Source organism: Garra rufa, chromosome 6, assembly GCF_049309525.1.
Source record: "Garra rufa chromosome 6, GarRuf1.0, whole genome shotgun sequence".
In the NCBI taxonomy this organism is placed as follows: Eukaryota; Metazoa; Chordata; class Actinopteri; order Cypriniformes; family Cyprinidae; genus Garra; species Garra rufa.
Genome location: NC_133366.1, coordinates 2,032,290 through 2,052,721, shown reverse-complemented (window position 1 = coordinate 2,052,721; position 20,432 = coordinate 2,032,290). Strand labels below are relative to the sequence as shown.

Sequence of the window (20,432 nt, the reverse complement as noted above, 5' to 3'; positions counted from 1 at the left end):
CAAAAAGAATGCATTCTTCTTCTTTCAGTTTTATTGGTGGTTTACAAACCAAATGTTTTGTTTTCCAACTTGCGTTTCTAACTCCATTCTATCTTCATATCTTTTGCAGTATAATAAAATGTGTGGTGCTATCTCTTTTGAGGTATTGCAGTAGAAGCAAAGTCCAGTGGGTTTTTTTCCAGTCACTACACAAATAGAAACTCTTCAGACTCAAACCACTTCAGGGTTTTCATGAACTGAACCAGGTGAGCTCTGACCCGAGTCCTAAGTACAGGTATCATGACTCTCCTTTAGGAACACTTCAGATCGAAAGTACAATTTCTTGGATAAGCAATGCCTTTTTAGAGACAATGCCACTCTTCAAGGTGAGTTATGTTTCTGCTTCTGCTTTTGCTTCCTACATCATGATTATTATCATATGTGTGCATAATCGAAGTTTGAAATGTGTAACTTCATATCATTTGTTGGATCATTATGTGTATATCACAGATTAGTCACCCAACACACTTTGTTTTTTTCATTTTAGGTAAGAAATAAGCAAAATTTTTCTGTTCATGCATACAAAATGAGAAATGAACGTGAATTTAATGGTAAAAAAAAGTGAAATGGTTAACGGTAAGTTCCCCTTCTATATACGGTGAAAAACTATGTTGGGCTTTGCATGTTTTTTTATGGTAGTATACCGTTTTTGGAAGTGAAAAAGACTGTAAAATTTACAGAGAAAAACCAGAATTCCCTGTGTTTCATTTTTTTTTTTTTTTGCTGTTTTTTGTTGAAATAACTTTTTCTTCTTAGTTTTTTCTTGGCAGTTTGTAGATTAGGGTTGTATGTTACATCTAATGTTGTTAAATTAATGTTTTTTGCATTATTTCAGTTTTATGTGTGTTACCATGATGGTGTTTAGTGTTTGTATGAATGACTCTGTGCACCTTCTATATATGTTATTATTTAAAACCTCCTTGTGAAGGGCTTTGGTTGATCATGTGACTTTATCATCACCACCTGCTTTTGGTGGTTATCAGTGTATTACAAAGGTACAAAACAGATTTCAGTACTTCAAAAGGTTGGTACATTACCATTATATCAGTTAATGAAATTACGGTATTTACCTGTACATTTAAGTGAAAACTATAAAACATTGCTACCTTATTTTTTAGGGTAAAAGTCTGGCAACCACAGCTGCCAGTTTTTTATCGTAAATTTTATGGATTTTTTTTTTACAGTGTGTATTAGTCATGTCCACAAAAGTCAGTAACAAAGTGTACATTGAAATGCTTGTGGTGAGGTGCGGGTAGTTCGATGTATATCAATACAAAACAGCCAGAATTTATAAGTATGTATGGTCTGTGTGTGCAAAGTAAGTTCTAACTGTGAACATGAATATTGAATTTAGCTTAATGATTTGTGAAATCAGATTACAGCACACCTGACAAGACCATATCCAGGGCTGGATAATGCTTTGGTTCAAATTAACTCTGACTCTGAACAACTTAAAATCTTGAGTTTCATCTATTTTACAAGCATCACAGTTTTGCTCTGAAAACAGCAGTTGACAAAAACAGCAGCACATGAGCTTCGAAACAGAAATGTGTTTTGATGGGTAATCTGGAGTGTAGACGATTGGATAGGTTTGGATAGTGTCCTCATGATAAAACAGTCAGAACCGTGCTGAAACATCCATCACTAAATGAACCAACACAAGTGTGGTTTTTCATTATGTGAATGTGGATGAGCTCAAGCAGCTGCAGTCTGAGATCATTCAACTATTTTTTTTGTCCTCCTTTCTCAGATTCACTAACAAAACAATGAGCCTCATGTTTGCTTGACCATCAAACACATGGTTTGCCTAAATTAGATGAACTTCAAGGACTCATTGAGGTAATTATTGGCTATTATTTTACTCAGGACCATTCTGATCTGTGCATTTGTTTAAAGAAATATTGAATGTATTTTTTTTTCATGTTATCGTTGTTTTGTTTCTATATAAAGGCATCATATCAGTTTCTTGGATACTATGGATAAAGAAAGCAGTGAGAGACACAACAGTGTGTGTCTGAAGAGTGACGGATCAACTGACCTCAGTGACGAACCAGTGACCTCTGACCCCAGGTGAGACAATATCCAATATTAGGTACATTGAGCTAAATCCTAATGTAATCATAACAAACTATATATCACTGGAAAAGTCTAAGACTCCTAAATAGATGTATTACCATTTTTTATTACAATGTATGAACAGTAATAGATTAATTATTGACAAGAGTGCACCAAGACTCTCTGACAAATCTACATCATAACAGGCGTTCTGACCTTTGTCACTAAAAGTCTTTATTTCGTTGCCTTTTTCCCTATAACATGTTTTAGGAATCACCATAAGTTATATACCATTTGAAAGCTTAAAATCTCAAAATTCATCCTTTGAAAACCATTTTGAAATTTGTATCATTGCATTACTATAGAAATGGTACTTCAAATCTTTTAATGGTTTCCTCCCCCTTAGTGGGGTGTCTATCTTTTATTATATTATATATGTCTTTTAGAATCAAAACTTTTTATAATCTTGACTTAATACATAATATTTTTTATTTTAATAATATTTTGTGATAGACACAATACTGAGAGAGAAATTAATAGATTTGTGGCAGAAATGCATACATTTTTTTTAATGGAGTTTGGGTGGCACCCAGTGTTTTGAAATGCGTTAACAAAATTGCACATTAACCTAATTTTTTATATCAACTTCAAATTTGGAACATAACTTATGTAGACATATGGCTTTAATTTTATAGCATTTTTTCTATTTGTAACTATTTTTGTAAATATTTATTTTATATAAAATTAAAGAAAAATAGTTCAATACATTTTCTTTACAGTAAATTTAAACTTCTATATCTTTTTAATACTTTCATTTTTTTATTATTTCACTTCTGTTATAATTTGTTATAACTGTCTTCTTTAAAAAGAGACCAACCTTTGGTCTGTATTCAGTGTTTATGAATTATAATAATTTAAGTTTGGATAGTGCATTTTCTCGTGAATTTTCAAAAATGGGGATGACAGTTAAGGGGTTAAAGCACACAACATTATCATAATCAGAATTTAAACCAAGTTCAGTGTGAAACTATGGCCACATTCACACAGACTCAAATGCTCCGCTCTCAATCCAGATATAAAAGCTGCTGACGGTTAATGAAGATTTGATCGATGAACTTGCTGCTTAACTCGACTCTTGTGATGTCAGAAAGTGATAAGACTGTTCAGGTTTATGGATGTCACCATGATCTTTGATATTATTCTATCTGTGATATATTACTTTGGTCACTGTCACTATGGTTACTTTTAACAAATATGGGCTTGACTCTCATTGCTCGTTCATACAGACAGTATTCCAGACGCTACTGTAAGCTAACGGGCTATTTCGAGACTCACACCTGTAAGTAAATGTGGCTGTCAATTCCAAAAAACATCAGTATGACCGTGGCCTATACAAAGTCTGAGTAGGAGGTGGAGGACTTGTCCTTCGCTATACTATAGAAACCACATAAAAGCCAAATGTTTACATACACGTTAATATAAATGACTATAATATTTTCAAACTTCAAATTTGGTGCATTTATGTAAGGTCTTGCTCTGATGACACCTAGAAACACAGTGGAGTTTGTCCAATACTACAAAGAATTGAATTGTTTCTAAAAATAGAAACATTCTGACACTTAAAAATGGCATGTAGTTTCTTTGTTCAAGTTGCTACAATAATGCATGTATCTTGTAAAACATGGCCACCATCGGACAATCAGAATCCAGCAGTTATTAGAAAGGTTAACAGAAACCAACTGGCATAAAACATGACGGACTGTTTGATTGTTGATCTGAGAGGTTTGTGTAAATCAGCCCAGTGTGGTGCTGATTTACACGAATGCATTCATAGTTTTACATAATGCATTCTTTCACAGAAAATATAGAATCCGAGACTATATATCTGCAACTGCTTGCAAATTATAAAGGAAACTTTCAAAGCAAAACTTTTTTAAACAATTTTATACCACTTTTCAATAGTTCAATATTCATAGATTGTGTCTCTCACACAAATTCTGAAGAAAAACCATTAGACCACTATACAAAATAACATATAATTTACTAGAGGTTCAGACAAAATGTTCATTGCTTTTGTGTAGTGCAAAATACATGAGAATTTCATAATTTAAAAAAAAAATTTGAATGAAGCAGTCAATGTCTTTTGTGAATGAATCTCTCCTGGCGTAACAAGATAATCCATACAATACAAATTCCATTTCAGGAGTTCCCAAACTTCTCCATTCCAAGACCCACCAAAATATTGAAGATTAGAAAACAGTTGACATTACTGTAAATGCAATCTTATTCAAACGTTTGATATGACAGAAATTGAGTATTCAAGGAAAATTGTCATTTAATTTGATAGTACAAGTGTAAAATTTCACTACTTATAGCTATGTTTTAATTTCTCTATTTACAGACATATAAAAATGTCCATAAAAACTAGAAAAATGCTCACTCTGGTGCAGGTATGAACTGTAATTTGTGCTGCATGTGTTACAAAATACATCATATAGTATATAAAACATAAATGTACGATATAAAAACAAAGGTCACATTGTGCAAAATATGTTAGCATTTTAAGAAAAAAAAAACATTATGCATACATATTTTACATAATTTAAAAAGTGTAGATGCATGGGCATTAATTTGTTATGTTAATGTTTAGTTTTTAAATGAAACCTACAGATAGTAATACACAAATATGGACATGTCTAAATATAAATAATGACCTAAACATGATTTTCATTTACAATAATATATGCTACAATTCGCCATTAGTAACTTGGTTTTCATGCCATCAGTTGTGTGTGCACTTAAGCTCCGAGGATCTCCCATTTTTGGCATATTTTGAGACAGACTTGTGAATTCAGTGAGTTGGAGGCTCACTCTGGGGTGTGTTTCCCAAAAGCATTGTTAGCTAACTACGGTTGTTATTTACATTGAACTTTATTGAGAATGACAGAACTTGCAACCATAGTTGCTTTTTCATCAGCTCATTTGAATTTAATTGAATTGTGTTGATTCAAGAACATCTGTAATCCACTCAATCCCATTTGCTAATAAATCTTTCAGTGCGATTTAACAGGCTAAAAATACTGTTACCATCCACACTGTATGCTACTTCCATGGGAGACCAGAGCACAACCTAACACTTTTTGATGTTCTCTGTGTTTTTTTTTTTTTTTTTTGTGTGTGTGTGTGTTTTTTTTTTCACATTAATTTCACGCATATTTATTTTAAAACCAGTCGGATCTCTCTATGAAACCAAAGTTCAGGAACTCTCACAAGAGTCAGATCCCATGCATCAAAACAATAAAACTCACTAATCTGAAGACAAGATCTCAATGAAAGAGCAAAGGGCAATGCCTTGCCCATTTATGAACCCCTCCTTGCTTATTTATGACCCCTTGTTAATTTACGACTCTCACTCATCCCACATGTATCTTGTCAATCTTTTTTTCATTTAATGTGTGGAATCATTTTAAAAGTCTTAGTGTACTGGAAACTTTTTAGCTTTTTCTGAATCGGATTCTGTAGTCAGATTAAACACTGAGATAGAATAAAAGACCTACAGTACACGCATTGGGCCAATGGGTGGTCTTTACACTAGTGAAAATTTGTTTTTTGTTTTTCATAAGTACAGTTTGTTTTGTGCATTTTTCTTTATTTACCCCAAAAGAAAGGAAGTGAAGTGTGACAACATGCTCCATAAGTGGGGTCACATTATCACATTTTCCAAACAAAATAATGGCTTTTTAAAGAATTAAAAACAAACTAATTTTGGAGTTTGACAATGAATACATTGCAACCAGGGCCAATGCTTGGGACGGAACTGATCACAACACACAGCATAGTTCAAAACAATGTAGGCAAAGATGAAGAAACACATTATGACATTTAGAAAAACCCAGATTAACACAACACTCCACACACAGTTCTCACACAACAGGAGATAAATAGACCAGCCATTTCTTGAAATAATTTCTGAACATTGCACAGTGACTCTAAGTCTTTATTCAACTGTTTCTCATGGTTTCTTATTAAAATTCATTAGTCATTATTGTAAATTACATAGCTAATGTCAGTAAAGCATACTGTAGTTCTAAAAATAGTGCACAACAGCACAGTGTTACAACATTCCTAATGTGTGTAATTTAAAACTGGTTAGTGTCTTTTGCTATTTTGATTGGAGATAGCAAATTTGCTATTATCAAAAAAGTGTCAGTGAGAGAGTATAAATGTGTGGGATCAGCTCTGAACATACTGAGAAATGCTAAAGGAAATAAATGAACAATATCAATAAAAATGGTCCACTCACACTTACAATTAATGAAACAGGAGGCAGAACTAAATGAAAATAACCTTAATTAATTCTGTGTGTTTTCTCAGAATCTGGAGTCAACGATCTTCATCTCCAGAACCCAGCAGTGTGTCTATGAAGAGTGAAGGATCATTGCGTAAACCTCCCAATTTAAGTGATGAACCAGTGACCTCTGACCCCAGGTGAGCATAAACATGTAGTGGTGATTTAACTGATCTAGTGAAACTGGGAAGAGACAATAAATGTGAGATCCAAAAACACACAGAGATTACCCACAACCCACAGTTTCAAAACCCCTGATCTATTTTGATTGCTTACATAGACATCTGTGTTTAAACCCAAACTATAACCTTTTTTAATGTTTGTAACACAGAAATAACTATTATAAGTTGAATGAATGTTTTCACATCGGAAACCTAACAACAGATCTCTTTCATCAACATGGGCTGCTAATGCTTGAGATGTGAAACAGGCCTAAGGGACATAGTGGGAATCGTTGTCATTTAGGAATGTTATTGCATGGGTGACTGAATCAAGAGTGCGGTCTTTTGACTCAAGTGGGCATATGCATGATTTGTTTTTTCTATCAGCATGACACCCAAATGAAATAATAAATAATATTCACTGTCTTATTAAATGCAAATACAATGCTTAAACCTGCATCATGTGACTTACTGAGTTCATTGAGGGGGTTGCCCCACATAAAGGTGCACATAGATGTAAAAAGAAACAATACATTAAGTTGTTAAACGGTGGCAAAAACTGCAGTGTATCAATGACAGAGAATAGATCTATGGTATTGGCTCTGAACATACTGAGAAATGCTAAAGGTAATGAATGAATGAGATCAATAAAATTATCCATCCATACTGACAAAAAATGAAATTAATTTTTTGTTTTTTATTCAGAATCTGGAGTCAAAGATCTTCATCTTCAGATCCCAGCTGTGTGTCTATAAACAGTGATGAATCAATTCCTCATCATCCTAATTTCAGTGATAGTCCAGTAACCTCTGACCCCAGGTGAGGATTAAAATGTAGTGGTGATTTAATTTATGCAGTGAAACTGGGATGAGAACCCCAAAACACAAAGAGATATTAGTTAGTTTTCTTTACTTCTGATTGCACCTCAAATCTGGGGACAAAACATCAGTGAACTTTGATCAAGTTATCAGTTATGGAAAAACAAGACTGTGATATCTATTTATTTACATTTTACTGTAGTTGTATTTATTTTTGTAGAAGTTTTTTAATGTTTCTTGCTGTGCTTCTCTGTAGAGTGGATCGGGATCATCAGACTGAAGACGAGGATCCTCCTGGACCAGTAAACGATGAACTACAGAGAGTCAAAGACCAGCACAAAACCAGCATGAAGAACAAGTATAAGATATTATGTGAGGGACTGAAACTTCAGAAGAACGAAACCCTCCTGAACAGCATCTACACACAGCTCTACATCATAGAGGGAGAGAGTGAAGGAGTGAATGAAGAACATGAGGTTTTACAGATAGAGAAAACAGCCAGAACACAACACTCACAAGACACTCCGATCTACTGCAATGACATCTTTAAAACCTCACCTGAACCAGGATGTGAGGAGAAAGACCAATTCAAGACTGTTCTTACTAAAGGCATCGCTGGAATTGGAAAAACCGTCTCTGTGCAGAAGTTCATTCTGGACTGGGCCGAGGGAAAAGCCAATCAGGATGTAGATTTCATGTTTGTGCTTCCATTTCGAGAGCTGAACTTGATCCGAGATCATCAGTACAGTCTTCACAGACTTCTGCTGGACTTTCATCCTGAACTTCAAGATCTGAACTCACAGATTTATGAGGAGTGTAAAGTTGTGTTCATCTTTGATGGTCTGGATGAAAGCAGAATCACACTGATGTTTTCAGATGATCAGGAAGTTTGTGATGTGACTGAGTCTTCATCAGTGGGTGTGTTGATGTCAAACCTCATGAAAGGAGAACTGCTTCCCTCTGCTCTCATCTGGATCACCTCCAGACCAGCAGCAGCCAATCAGATCCCCTCCAAATACATCAACCGTCTGACAGAAATTCAGGGATTCAATGAGTCTCAGAAGGAGGAATATTTCAGGAAGAGAATCAGTGACCAGGATCAAGCCAGCAGAATCATCTCACACATCAGAAGAGCAAGAAGCCTCCACATCATGTGCCACATCCCCGTCTTCTGCTGGATCTCATCCACTGTGCTTCAGAAGATCCTGGAAGAAGATCTGAGAGCAGAAATCCCTCAAACTCTGACTGAAATGTACATCCACTTCCTGCTGATTCAGATCAACATGAGAAACCAGAAGTATGAAGAGAGAGATCCAGAGAAACTCCTGCAGTCCAAAAGAGAAGTGATTGTGAAACTTGCTGAAGTGGCTTTCAATCAACTGATGGAGGGCAATGTGATGTTCTATGAGGAGGACCTGATTGAGAGCGGCATAGACGTCACTGATGCCTCAGTGTATTCTGGGATTTGCACTGAGATCTTTAAGGAGGAATCTGTGATTCATCAGAGGAAAGTCTACAGCTTCATCCATCTGAGCATTCAGGAGTTTCTGGCTGCTTTCTATGTGCTTTACTGCTATTTAACGAAGAACACAGAGCCACTACATGAATTCAGATTTTACAGATTTGTAACAGACTCTCTGTATAACTTTCTAACATTAGTAGTACTTAAGGCCCTTGAGAGTGAAAATGGCCATCTGGATCTGTTTCTGCGGTTTCTGCTGGGCGTCACACTGGAGTCCAATCAGAGACTCTTACAGGATCTACTGACACACACAGAGAACAGCTCAGAGAGCATCAGAAGAACCACATGGTACATTAACGAGAAGATCAAAGATCCAAATGGTTTCCATAATATCTCCGCTGGTCAATCCATCAATCTGTTCCTCTGTCTGCTGGAAATGAAAGATCAGACTCTGTCCAGAGAGATTCAGGAGTTTGTGAAATCAGACAAATACTCAGAGGAACTCTCTCCTGCTCACTGCTCAACAATCTCCTACATGCTTCAGATGTCAGAGGAGGTGCTGGATGAGCTGGACCCTATGAAATACTACACATCAGATGAGGGGAGAAGAAGACTGATACCAGCTGTGCTCAACTGCAGAAAAGCTCTGTGAGTGTTGAATCATTAGCTAAAGTATCATATTTAATGAATCTGACATCTTTAAAATAAGTTTTCATTATTTTTTTAATAATCAGAATGATCAAATTATCAACAAAGTTCAATAACAAGACATAAATATTAAGTGACTTAAATCATAGAGAAAATATAGTCTTTTTGCTCTATTTCGTGAAAACGGTTCTAAACAAAGCCATGTATCTGCACACAGCAGTGTTTCGTTATTGAATCATCTTGTGAATCATCTTGAATTGGTAATTCACTGACCCATTCATAAAAACTGTTTCTTACATTCCTGAATGAATTAGCCTTTTTAAACCAATCATCTAAATAAATGACTCAATGTCTGAGGCTTGATTAATTCTAAATTTTATTTTTTTTAAATGATTTTGTAATATTATTTATGCAATTTGTAAGCGCAAATTATAATTAATTATACTTGTCTCTTAAAAAAAAAAACAATTAGCCCTCTTAGCCTATGTAAGTTTTCAGCATAGTCTATTTGAAGTGTATTCTGTGTATGGTGATACATACATTAATGTCTCTGGGCTAAGCCATGGATATCCACTCACCCTAGAACCACCCCAGGTTCAGATTATGTCATCCCATGTTCCTGGGGCAGAAAACTGGCAACCGTTTTTACATGTCTTAATTGTTGTTGTTTTTTAATCTCTTCTAGACTTGCTGGCTGTAATATCTCAAATCAACATTGTGAAATTGTGTCATCAGCTCTACAATCCTCAAAGTCTGTTCTTAGAGAGTTGGACCTGAGTAACAATGACCTGCAAGATTCTGGAGTAAAGTTTATTTCTGATGGACTGAAGAGTCCAGACTGTCAGCTGCAGATACTAAGGTGTGTGTCTCTTTATGTTTGCTCACGGATCATTTAATCATTTTAATATAAAAAAAGTTTCATATTGTGATGTATTTTAACTTCAAAATAAAAAGCATGCATCATCTTTAAGAGAAAACTGATCATTGTAATTGTGAAACTTGTGCAACTCATTGTGTATGTGTTTTGTAATTTACCAATTTATTATTATATTATAGACTATCCATCTGTAATCTCACTGATCAGTGTTGTGAGAGTCTGTCATCAGCGCTTCAATCATCAAACTCTGTTCTAAGAGAGCTGGATTTGAGTAACAATGACCTGCGGGATTCAGGAATGAAGCTGCTCTCTGATGGACTGAAGAGTCCAAACTGTCAGCTGCAGATACTGAGGTATTAAGGTATTAAGAATATATAACGGATGACGAAAAGTCAGTAGATGATCTGTCTGTGTGTCTGTAGATGATCTGACTGTTTATGGGTGTTTTGCTCTTCTTTTAGTGTTGCTGGCTGTAATATCACTAGTCTGTGTTGCGAGTGTTTGTCACCAGCACTTAATTTATTAAACTCTGTCCTGAGAGAGCTGGATCTGAGTAACAATGACCTGCAGGACTCTGGTGTAATGTTTATTTCTGATGGACTGAAGAGCCCAGACTGTCAGCTGCAGATACTGAGGTATTAAGTATAAGAGATAATGTACAGTCAGCAATTCTCAATACTAATGTGTGTCTGTAGTTGATCACTACAGATCATGTGTGTGTGTGTGTGTGTGTGTGTGTGTGTGTGTGTGTGTGTGTTTTTGATTGTCTGACTTTGTGTGTGTCTGTAGGTTGTCAGGCTGTATGGTGACAGAGGAAGGCTGTGGTTATTTGTCTTCAGCTCTGAGTTCAAACCCCTCACACCTGAGAGAGCTGGATCTGAGCTACAATCACCCAGGAGAATCAGGAGTACAGCTGCTCAAACACAAACTGGAGGATCCAAACTATAAACTAGAGATACTCAAGTATGTTTAGCAATGTGATAAATTGATTGGTGTGTGAATGATGCAGATCTACACTAATGTGTGTTTGTGTGTTTATAGTGTGGATCATGGAGGAGAGATCATGATGACAGCAGGACTGCGAAAGTGTAGGTCTACAAACACACACACAAACATGTCTGTCTTGCTATCTTAGTGGGGACATTGCATAGACTACTGATTTTCTATCAGGTTAATAATATTCTCTATCAGGTGACCCAACCCAGATGAAAAATTAGTAATAAAATTAAAAATAAATAGACACATTACAGGAAACACGAGTGTCAGGTCCATTTTAAAATGCAACATTTTTCTGTCTGTTGCTCTGGTTATTATAACAGGGTCAATCATCACAATTTCAGATTCAGTCCTACATTTTAATAGGTCTGTAAAGTTTCTCATGAAACTTTACAGTGTGAACTGTAACAGTACTTAACAGTACTGTAACTGCACTTTTGACAACACCACTCTGTGCTGTTTTAGGTCTTCAAAATAAGATCTGAATCACTAGTTGCTGTCCAAAATTTTGGACTTAGCCAATATAGTCAGTATACACACACAGTGTAGGATATCAAAAAGAGTCAGACAGTTATAATGTGATCGGAACTTTGCTAAAACTGACCAAGCAGCAAGAAATCCAGTGGGTCCCAAAAAAACAACAGAATTTGTCAAAAACTAAATTCCTGCACCCCTCTCTAGAATGGTACAGAGACTGGCTTTACTTATGCATTAGATAACTTCAAATGAATGTTAAGACTTACAGAAAACGTTCAATTTAATTAAATGGCATAATTGCATATCGTATCTGTCACCCACACATGTGACTATCATGTTCTAATCTAATTATGTAATTTTTAATAACTATTTAATAGTTTATAGGTATATATTTGGACTTGGAATGTGTGTGTGTGTGTGTGTGTGTGTGTGTGTGTGTTTGTGTGTGTGTGTTGATTTATTTATTAGGTTAGAAACATAACTACAAGATGATGTCTAATTAGTTAAAACACCATTAGGGATGTGTCTAACAGTAAAGTTTGGAAACCCATGACATGAACAGTTCTTTGTTCTTTTAAGCAAGCTTTTGTCATCTTTTTGGGCTTTTTGAGGTGTTGCTAGATGGGGAAAAGGATGACAAAGTACAAATTGCATATATTCCTATAAACTGGGAATTTCACATTTACTCTCTTAAAACTAATTTTTTCCTCATTTTCTCTCTTCCTGCAACTTGTGTGAATGTGTGTGTTTATGTGTTAGATTAGTTTATATTTCTTAGATTTGTCCAATAATAATGCTTGTTTGTATTAAAAATAGAAGTGTCTTGTTTATTGTACACGTAAATGTCTTAAATCTTTTTACTGTGCTAGTAAATACTTGGATATTATTACCAGTTGCAGAACTGATAGTAATGGCCGTTCAGTTAATTGCTGACTGATTCAGTTGATTAGCTCCAAATTCCCTATAAATGCCATTATTAATTCCCTTACAACTAAAGCTAAATTTACCTGTTTCCGTTACAACAGACATCTTCACTGTTGTGCTGTTCTTGATGTTTCTCTCTTCTTGTGTTCAGATGCCTGTGATCTCACTCTGGATCCAAACACAGCAAACTCTCGACTCGTTCTGTCTGATGAGAACAAGAAGATCACATGTCTTAAAGATCATCAGCCGTATCCTGATCATCCAGACAGATTTGATGAGGATCCTCAGGTTCTGTGTGTTGAGAGTCTGACTGGACGCTGTTACTGGGAGACTGAATGGAGCGGAGATGATGCTGAAATATCAGTGTCATATAAAGGTATCAGCAGGAAAGGAGGGAAAGACTGTCGGTTTGGATTTAATGACAAATCCTGGAGTCTGTGGTACTTCAACTACAGATTCACTGTCCGTCACAATAATAACAGCACTGACGTTTCTTTGCGTTCTCCCTCTAATAGAGTAGGAGTGTATGTGGACGTGTCGGCTGGATCTCTGTCCTTCTACAGTGTCTCTGACACACACACACTCACACACTTACACACATTATACACCACATTCACTCAACCCCTCTATGCTGGATTCAGGGTTTATCAGATCAACTCCTCAGTGTCTCTGTGTCAGATTAAACAATTGAGGGACACTCTGTGAATCTCTTTCTGATGTTCATACACACAAAGCCAAATCTCACATCATTACATTTGTATTAATTCATTTTCAATGTTTTTTATTGTCATCTAGAATTTATAAATGTAGATCATACTGTTTTAAATTTTTAATAAGCGAAGTAATAAGGTTGCTTTAATATTTATATTGTAAACTGATGATCAAATGTAATAAAAGTACATTTGTGATGTAATCATGAACATGTCTATGAATCCCTGATGCGAAGTGATGACAGTATGAATATCCATGAATGTGACTGAGATCAGCAGAATGAAACAGAGGTTGAATTTAATTAGAATATTTTTTTTATTTTTCTGGCTGCAGTGAGTTTCTGTCATCATTACTCACATAAACATCAGATTAATTTCAGAAACAAACCCAACAGACAAACACTAAAGTAATCTCTAGTAATCAACAAGCCTCACAGTAATGGGTATTTAGGCACCATGCAAACCACACAATTTCTATTTTCTGTTTGACGGTTTTGATTCAAGATGCTGTTTTCCTTCATCCCAGGCTTCTTTGAAAACTTCATGACTTTAGCTCAGTGCTGCTCAATCATCTTTAGTCCTGCTGCTGGTTTCTACCACCACTTCTCTGATCAGTCTTGATCATTTCACACCATTATTGTACATTTAGACTGCAGTTAGAATAAAGTCCCAGTGTCCTTCTTTTCTTTTAGTTAAAATGTTATAATCAAAATACAACCATGTACCATTTAGAAAACAATTTAACAGAAGTGACAAACACTTAACTTCCAGAAATGTGTGGTTAATTGTAATATTCAGCTGAATGAGACATTTTTTAATCTCAGATTTTAGTGTTTTTTTTTAAATGAGACAAATCTGCTATTATTATCTCAAAGCTGTTATTTATCAGTTTTATGTTATTTATCATTGTCAAACTCCAAAATTAGTTTATTTTTAATTCTTAAAAATGCCATTATTTTATTTGAAAAAAAGTGAATCATTTTATATTTATGACATTTTAGTTTGTCTTGTATATTTTTTTCTTAGACCAGAGAACGTTTTAAGCTGTCACATGATCGTGTTACAGCGCCTCTCAGATGTTAAAAGTGCCACTATAGGGAATTAACAGTCATTTTCATGAGAATAAATCAATAAAATGTATTTAGAGATTGGGGAAGCCATTATGTTACACACTTCAGTGCAGTAGGAGGCGCTAAACACATTTACCGATAGACTGTTGTTGACACCTGAGCCCTCTTGCGCATGCGCGTTCTGCATCTCTAGGATACACCTTTGGGTCGAAACCGAAAGTAAGGCTCGATACTTGCGTAATGATAATATACATTTTTAAGACTTTAAAACGGACATAAATACCACATCACGGTAAGTTCAGTTATAAGTTTTTGATATCATGTCATATTATTGTACAATGTTTTCGTATTCGAATTGATTAAAACTCGACCTTTAAACCGTTGTAGTAAGTTGTGACGCAGTAAAATTGGATGATTGCAAGTTCATCTTCAGGTTTGTGATAATATCGAGCTCTAGTGATGCTTTTTGCAAATTAATATTACTTTACTTATTCTTTACTTATATGCAGAGGTGGGCGTTAGGTTTGGGGATAACAGTGGCATATAAGTATAATGTTATTTTTGGCTGGTGTTAATCAAAAAGAAATAAATCAACTAATCTTTAAGCAAATAACTAGATCAACGCAACGTGTTTTTAGTTAGGATCGTGTTAACTAATGCTTCACGCTCACAAACATATTCTCACAACATTACACGACACTGGAAAGACATTTTCTGGTCAAAAGGCTGCTCCTCCAAACATTAGGCTATGCAAAAAATAACCTACTTAATAAATCACTTAGTCTTTTAATAAAAACGTTTTAATCAGTTCTCCCTATTAGCGTGATATGTCATGATAATCTCATGAATGTATGTGTTGTTGTTTTTTCCGTTGTACATCCATGCCATAGTTCCTGTGGTCAATAACCTCTTGTTTAAATTTTGCAAAGCAAATTTGGAGTTGACATCAGTGTCACATAATATTATTCCAGTTGCCTTCAAAATCTGCAAAGACAAAGTGTTTTTAGATTTACTTTATTATAGCAAACGTCTTTAATGAAAACTATGATTTATGGCTATTATGTTGCATATTTTATGGAGGAGCAGCATTTTGATAAAACAAAATGTCATTGAGTTGTGATACAATGTATTCAGATGAAACTGTCAATAATCATACTTAACTTGTTTCTTTGATGTCATGTGCAGTGCCATAATATCCTGAATTTGTCCACAGTAGGTCCAAGCTATATACTATTACAGATTACAATACACAAACCACCTTCCTTATTTTTAACATCAAAACAGTGCAGCCATTTGTAACTTAAATATGAGAGATGTCCGGTGTCATAAACAATTAAATTCAACATTAACTGCACCTTGTTAGTAGTTATTTACCTATAATGGATAATGAAACAGAATGTGAGATTTTTTTTTTTTTTTTTAGTTTAAACATTGCTGCTGCTTTTCTATAAAAAAAAAAAAAAAAAAAAAAAAAAAAACATTTTTTATGACTATAAAAAAAATACACACCGATATTAAACATCTAGTTTGTGGTATTTCAGCATGAAGGAAAGATAAATAATACAATAAATCATGTCAGATAACTTCAGTTTAATGTGAAAATTAAAACAAATTAGCAGACTTTTAGAGGGGAAAAGTAAAATGAAAGACTTAAAATGAAATGAAAGACAGTCACATGGGTGCATAAGCGTGCAATATTCAAATATTAAATATTTAAAGCAGCTCTCATCTAGTTACCCTTTTTCTCTCAGTCTCTTTCCCGTTATGATACAGTGGTGAATCCTGAGTGAATCAGAGGAGATTTAGCGGCAGGTGATGAAATAAATGGGTTCAGGCAATCAACAGCACTGATTCAGAATTAATGTCTATTGCTGCACTGATGTGGGTTTAGATCTGTGCTTTGTACAGCCTGACATGTTCTTGCACTCTAGAGTAAACCATCACTTTGGTTTTGTTATTTTGGTGCACATAAGGATCCTCCACAGACTGCTGCAACAAAGTTGGAATTCTCTAGCTCTCTAGAATGTCATAGTGTGTGTGTGTGTGTGTGTGTGGGGGGGGGCATTAAGGTTTGTTTTTACTGGAATAGTCAGAATGTTATGTAATTTTATGTTATTTGTTCTCTGTGTTTCCATATGCAGGTAAGAAGTCAGTTTGTTATGGAGAACAGAGAGAGCAGTGAGAGATCTTCATCTCCTGATTCCAGCAGTGTGTCTCTGAAGAGTGATGCATCCAAGCGTGGTCCTCCACATTTCAGTGATAAAACGGTGACCCCTGACCCCAGGTGAGACACACAACTACTAATTTACAAACGATTGATCCTATTTTCATGTGACTGAGTATGATTAGTAAATTGTGAAAGGCTATTTTTTTATTTATAAAAAATAGTGTGCATGTACTGTATGTTTCAGAGTTACACAAGTTCAGATGCTTCATCAGTTTGGGAAAAAAAGTTTCTTGAAATCTTATTTCAGTTCTGATATATTTACTCATGAAGATCTTTAATATTCAGCAGACTTAGACAAAATGACCAGCTCACACAGAGATGATGGTCTTTAGCCTTTACTGTTTTATCATTTATATCTTAACGTCCTCCTTGTTATAAAAAAAAATCATTTATTTAATCAAGCTTCAAAAATGCCTTGTTTGTTAACATACACTGTCTCCACAGCAAGACATTGACAATTTTTTTATACATCAGGGATGTCAAACTCAGTTCCGGAGTTTAGTTCCAAATGTGCTCCAACACACAAACCATGTATTTTTCAAAAAAGCTTGCAGGACTTGATTAGCTTGATTATGTGTGTTTAATTAGGGTTGAATCTAAATTCTGCAGGGTTGTGGCTCTCTAGGAACTCCATGAGTTTGACACCCATGTTATACATCATCTCACCACTGGCTTTGCACTTAACCCTTGTGCGTCAAAAAAAAAAAAAGTTACACATAGGTGCAGAATGGACAAAAATGTCCATGTCCAAAAACTGTCAATAAAATATGATTTATTCATATTTTTTAACCAGCATCTGTTCCATCCATAGATACCAAACATTCATTAATTGTAACCCTTTAAATGCTGGTTTGTTTACATAATGCCACAGGTGTTTTTTAGTTTAAAAAAAAAGAAAAAAAAGTAGTTAATTTCCATACACTAAATGCTAAGCAGAATTTTTTTCTTTGCTTATTAGATTATTGGGTGTGTCAGTGAAGAACAACAACATTAATTTTGAGGCATTTATATTTTATGTAGTGTTAGATTTTCTTTTTTTAGGTCGATAATGGACAAAAATGTCCATGTCAAAAAACTGTCATAGAAATGTTATATATTAATATTTTTTTACACTTTCACTGACAGTTTTTTTTATCAGCATCTCTTTTGTTCATAATTACCAAACATTCATTCATTTTCAGAATTGTAATGCTTTAAAAGATGGTTTCTTCAAATAATGCCACTGTGTTCTATAAAAATTATAATTATTACAATTATTTTATATATACTATAATATTCGGTACTGAAAAGGTTCAAGCAGGACTGGACAGTTTTGATGCGGGCAGTGGAAGTGGCCATGTGGGACCTGGGGTCATACCCAGTAGCGCAGTGTCTCAGCATGAGTAGAAGACCAAAGAATCTGGCCATGTTTTTAATTCCACTGAGAACGTGCTGTCTCCTCCATGTGCTCACTCTCGGGGCTGTCATCAGAAGAACAAGAGCTATCAAAGGGGTCAGACTCCAGCACAAACTAAATGTCATCCTCTGACCTCAACTCTTCATCCTCAGCTTCTAATGCACCTGTGTGCTTGCTGTCAGTAGGCAACACTAGCTCCAGAGCAGAAAATGCTGATAGTGTAGTCTAATTGATTTCATACAAAGTTTGAAATCAATTAGACTACACTATCAGCATTTTCTTGTGGTGAAAAACAATGGGGCTTCTGAACTTCTACATCAAATTCAAGCTCACCTTTTATCTCTGTACAAAAACAATAACAAATGAAAAAATGCAATCAAGGATTAAAATGTGTGTTTGGGTGAAAAAGAAAAATCCTCAAAGCTCATTAACCTTTTTTGACCTTATTCCTAGTTTTCTCATGACCCTATGACCCTGCCAAGGGTGAGACTTATATACATGGAATGGGATTTTTGATTGCCAGTACAATATCATTTCTTTCAAAGTAATTACACACATTCATTTTTCAGTAAACACATGCAAACCACACTCTGACATCCTTACCAACATACCCACACAATTATAGCTGCATTATTTTTGCAATTGACTCTATAATAGGCTATAATATGCATAAGCAGAAAACACAAATAAAGTGAGTATTTCTTTTCAAAAATGGCACAATCTAGTAAAAAATGGTAAAAACATAAAATTTGAAGCCTTGCCTATAGAATGATTGCTTTTTATAGTCAAATATTGCATTTTATAGTCAAATGGCCCTGGGTTAAAAAATTGTAGTTTTTAATGGGTTTCAATGTGGACATTTTTGTCCTTAATGTCCTGAGTGTGAGTATTTTTGTACGGAGAGTAAAATTGATTTTATTTTTTTATTTTTTTTGAAGGAAATGAGGGTGAAATATTAAAATTTCAATAAAAATAATCACCTGAGCCAACATTTAAGCAGTTGGCATTAACACAGGCACACTTTTAACAAAAAACAAAACTGAAATGGACAAAAATGTCCATAAGGTCGCACAAGGGTTGAGTAAAGGATGTGATGTTTTGGTGACCTATGCTTGGAATATGTGCTCGGCATATAACCCATCCAAGTGCACACACACAGTAGTGAATACACACACACACACACACACACACACACACACACACACACACACACACACACACACACACACACACACACACACACACACACACACACACACACACACACACACACACCGAAACAGTGGGCAGCCATATTGCTGTGGCGCCCGGGAAGCAGTTGGGGGTTCGGTGCCTTGCTCAAGGGATTCACCTCAGACGTGGTATTGAGGTTGGAGAGTGCTGGACTTTCACAGTCCCCACCTACAATCCCTGCCGGACCTGAGACTCAAACCCGCAACCTTTGGGTTACAAGTCTGACTCTTTAACCATTATATCAAGGCTGCCCCCCTTAACAGCTGACACTTTTAGCTGAATGCAAGTATCACATCAAAAGTAAATAGAACCCAGCCACTTGGGTCGGCTGACAAATGGAATTTTATTTTAATGGCATCTCGGATTGAGTGTGAGGATTATGGGTTTCTTTTTTTCTTTCTTTTTTTTTAGCATTTGGACTGCAGATTTTTGTTTTGTAAATGAGGTACAGTGTGTAATGAGAGCTTGTGAAGAAATTTTTATTGAAAGATGAAGCAGTCAGCTGTACTGGATCTGTCAGCAGCTGCTTCATGAAACATAATTTATCAATTTCATAATGCTTTGTCAGTAAATTACGGTTTTGTATGTATAATATTTTCCTATTCAATGACATTAGCCAATCAAAACAGTGACCATTTACAAGCCTTAAAGCCTGTAAAAAACAAAGGCTACATTTTGGGGGAGTCTCGAGCCCTAAATGATGAACCCTAGAGATGAGCCCCCTGATTTAAATTGTTATGTTGTTTAACTTGTTATATGGGTAAATGGTGTGTGTGTTTGGACAGGAGACAGCAGGAACCAGGGACACAGAGAGATGATTTAGGGGTGTTTTATTTCACCACACCTCAATTTTAATTTTGAAATTGAAATGTACAACATTATTATACAGAAAAAACGCATGAGTAACATCTGTATTTATTAAATATGTGATTAACATTTAAATTTTATTCATACATTAAATCCTTGTTTCTTGTTTCTGCAGAGTGTTTAA

At 35.2% G+C, this 20,432-nt stretch overlaps 1 protein-coding gene across 1 annotated transcript; it reads left to right on the top strand.

The window, feature by feature from the left end:
• The first annotated feature begins 225 nt into the window (after window positions 1-225).
• Window positions 226-11,381, top strand: LOC141336093 (protein NLRC3-like). The gene is made up of 10 exons (XM_073841602.1): window positions 226-365; window positions 1,790-1,878; window positions 1,990-2,109; window positions 6,469-6,582; window positions 7,309-7,422; window positions 7,678-9,531; window positions 10,217-10,390; window positions 10,588-10,761; window positions 10,870-11,043; window positions 11,198-11,381. The coding sequence occupies exons 2-10, from the start codon at window positions 1,856-1,858 to the stop codon at window positions 11,379-11,381; spliced, it is 2,931 nt and encodes a 976-aa protein (XP_073697703.1). The 5' UTR covers window positions 226-365; window positions 1,790-1,855.
• Window positions 11,382-20,432: the final 9,051 nt, after the last annotated feature.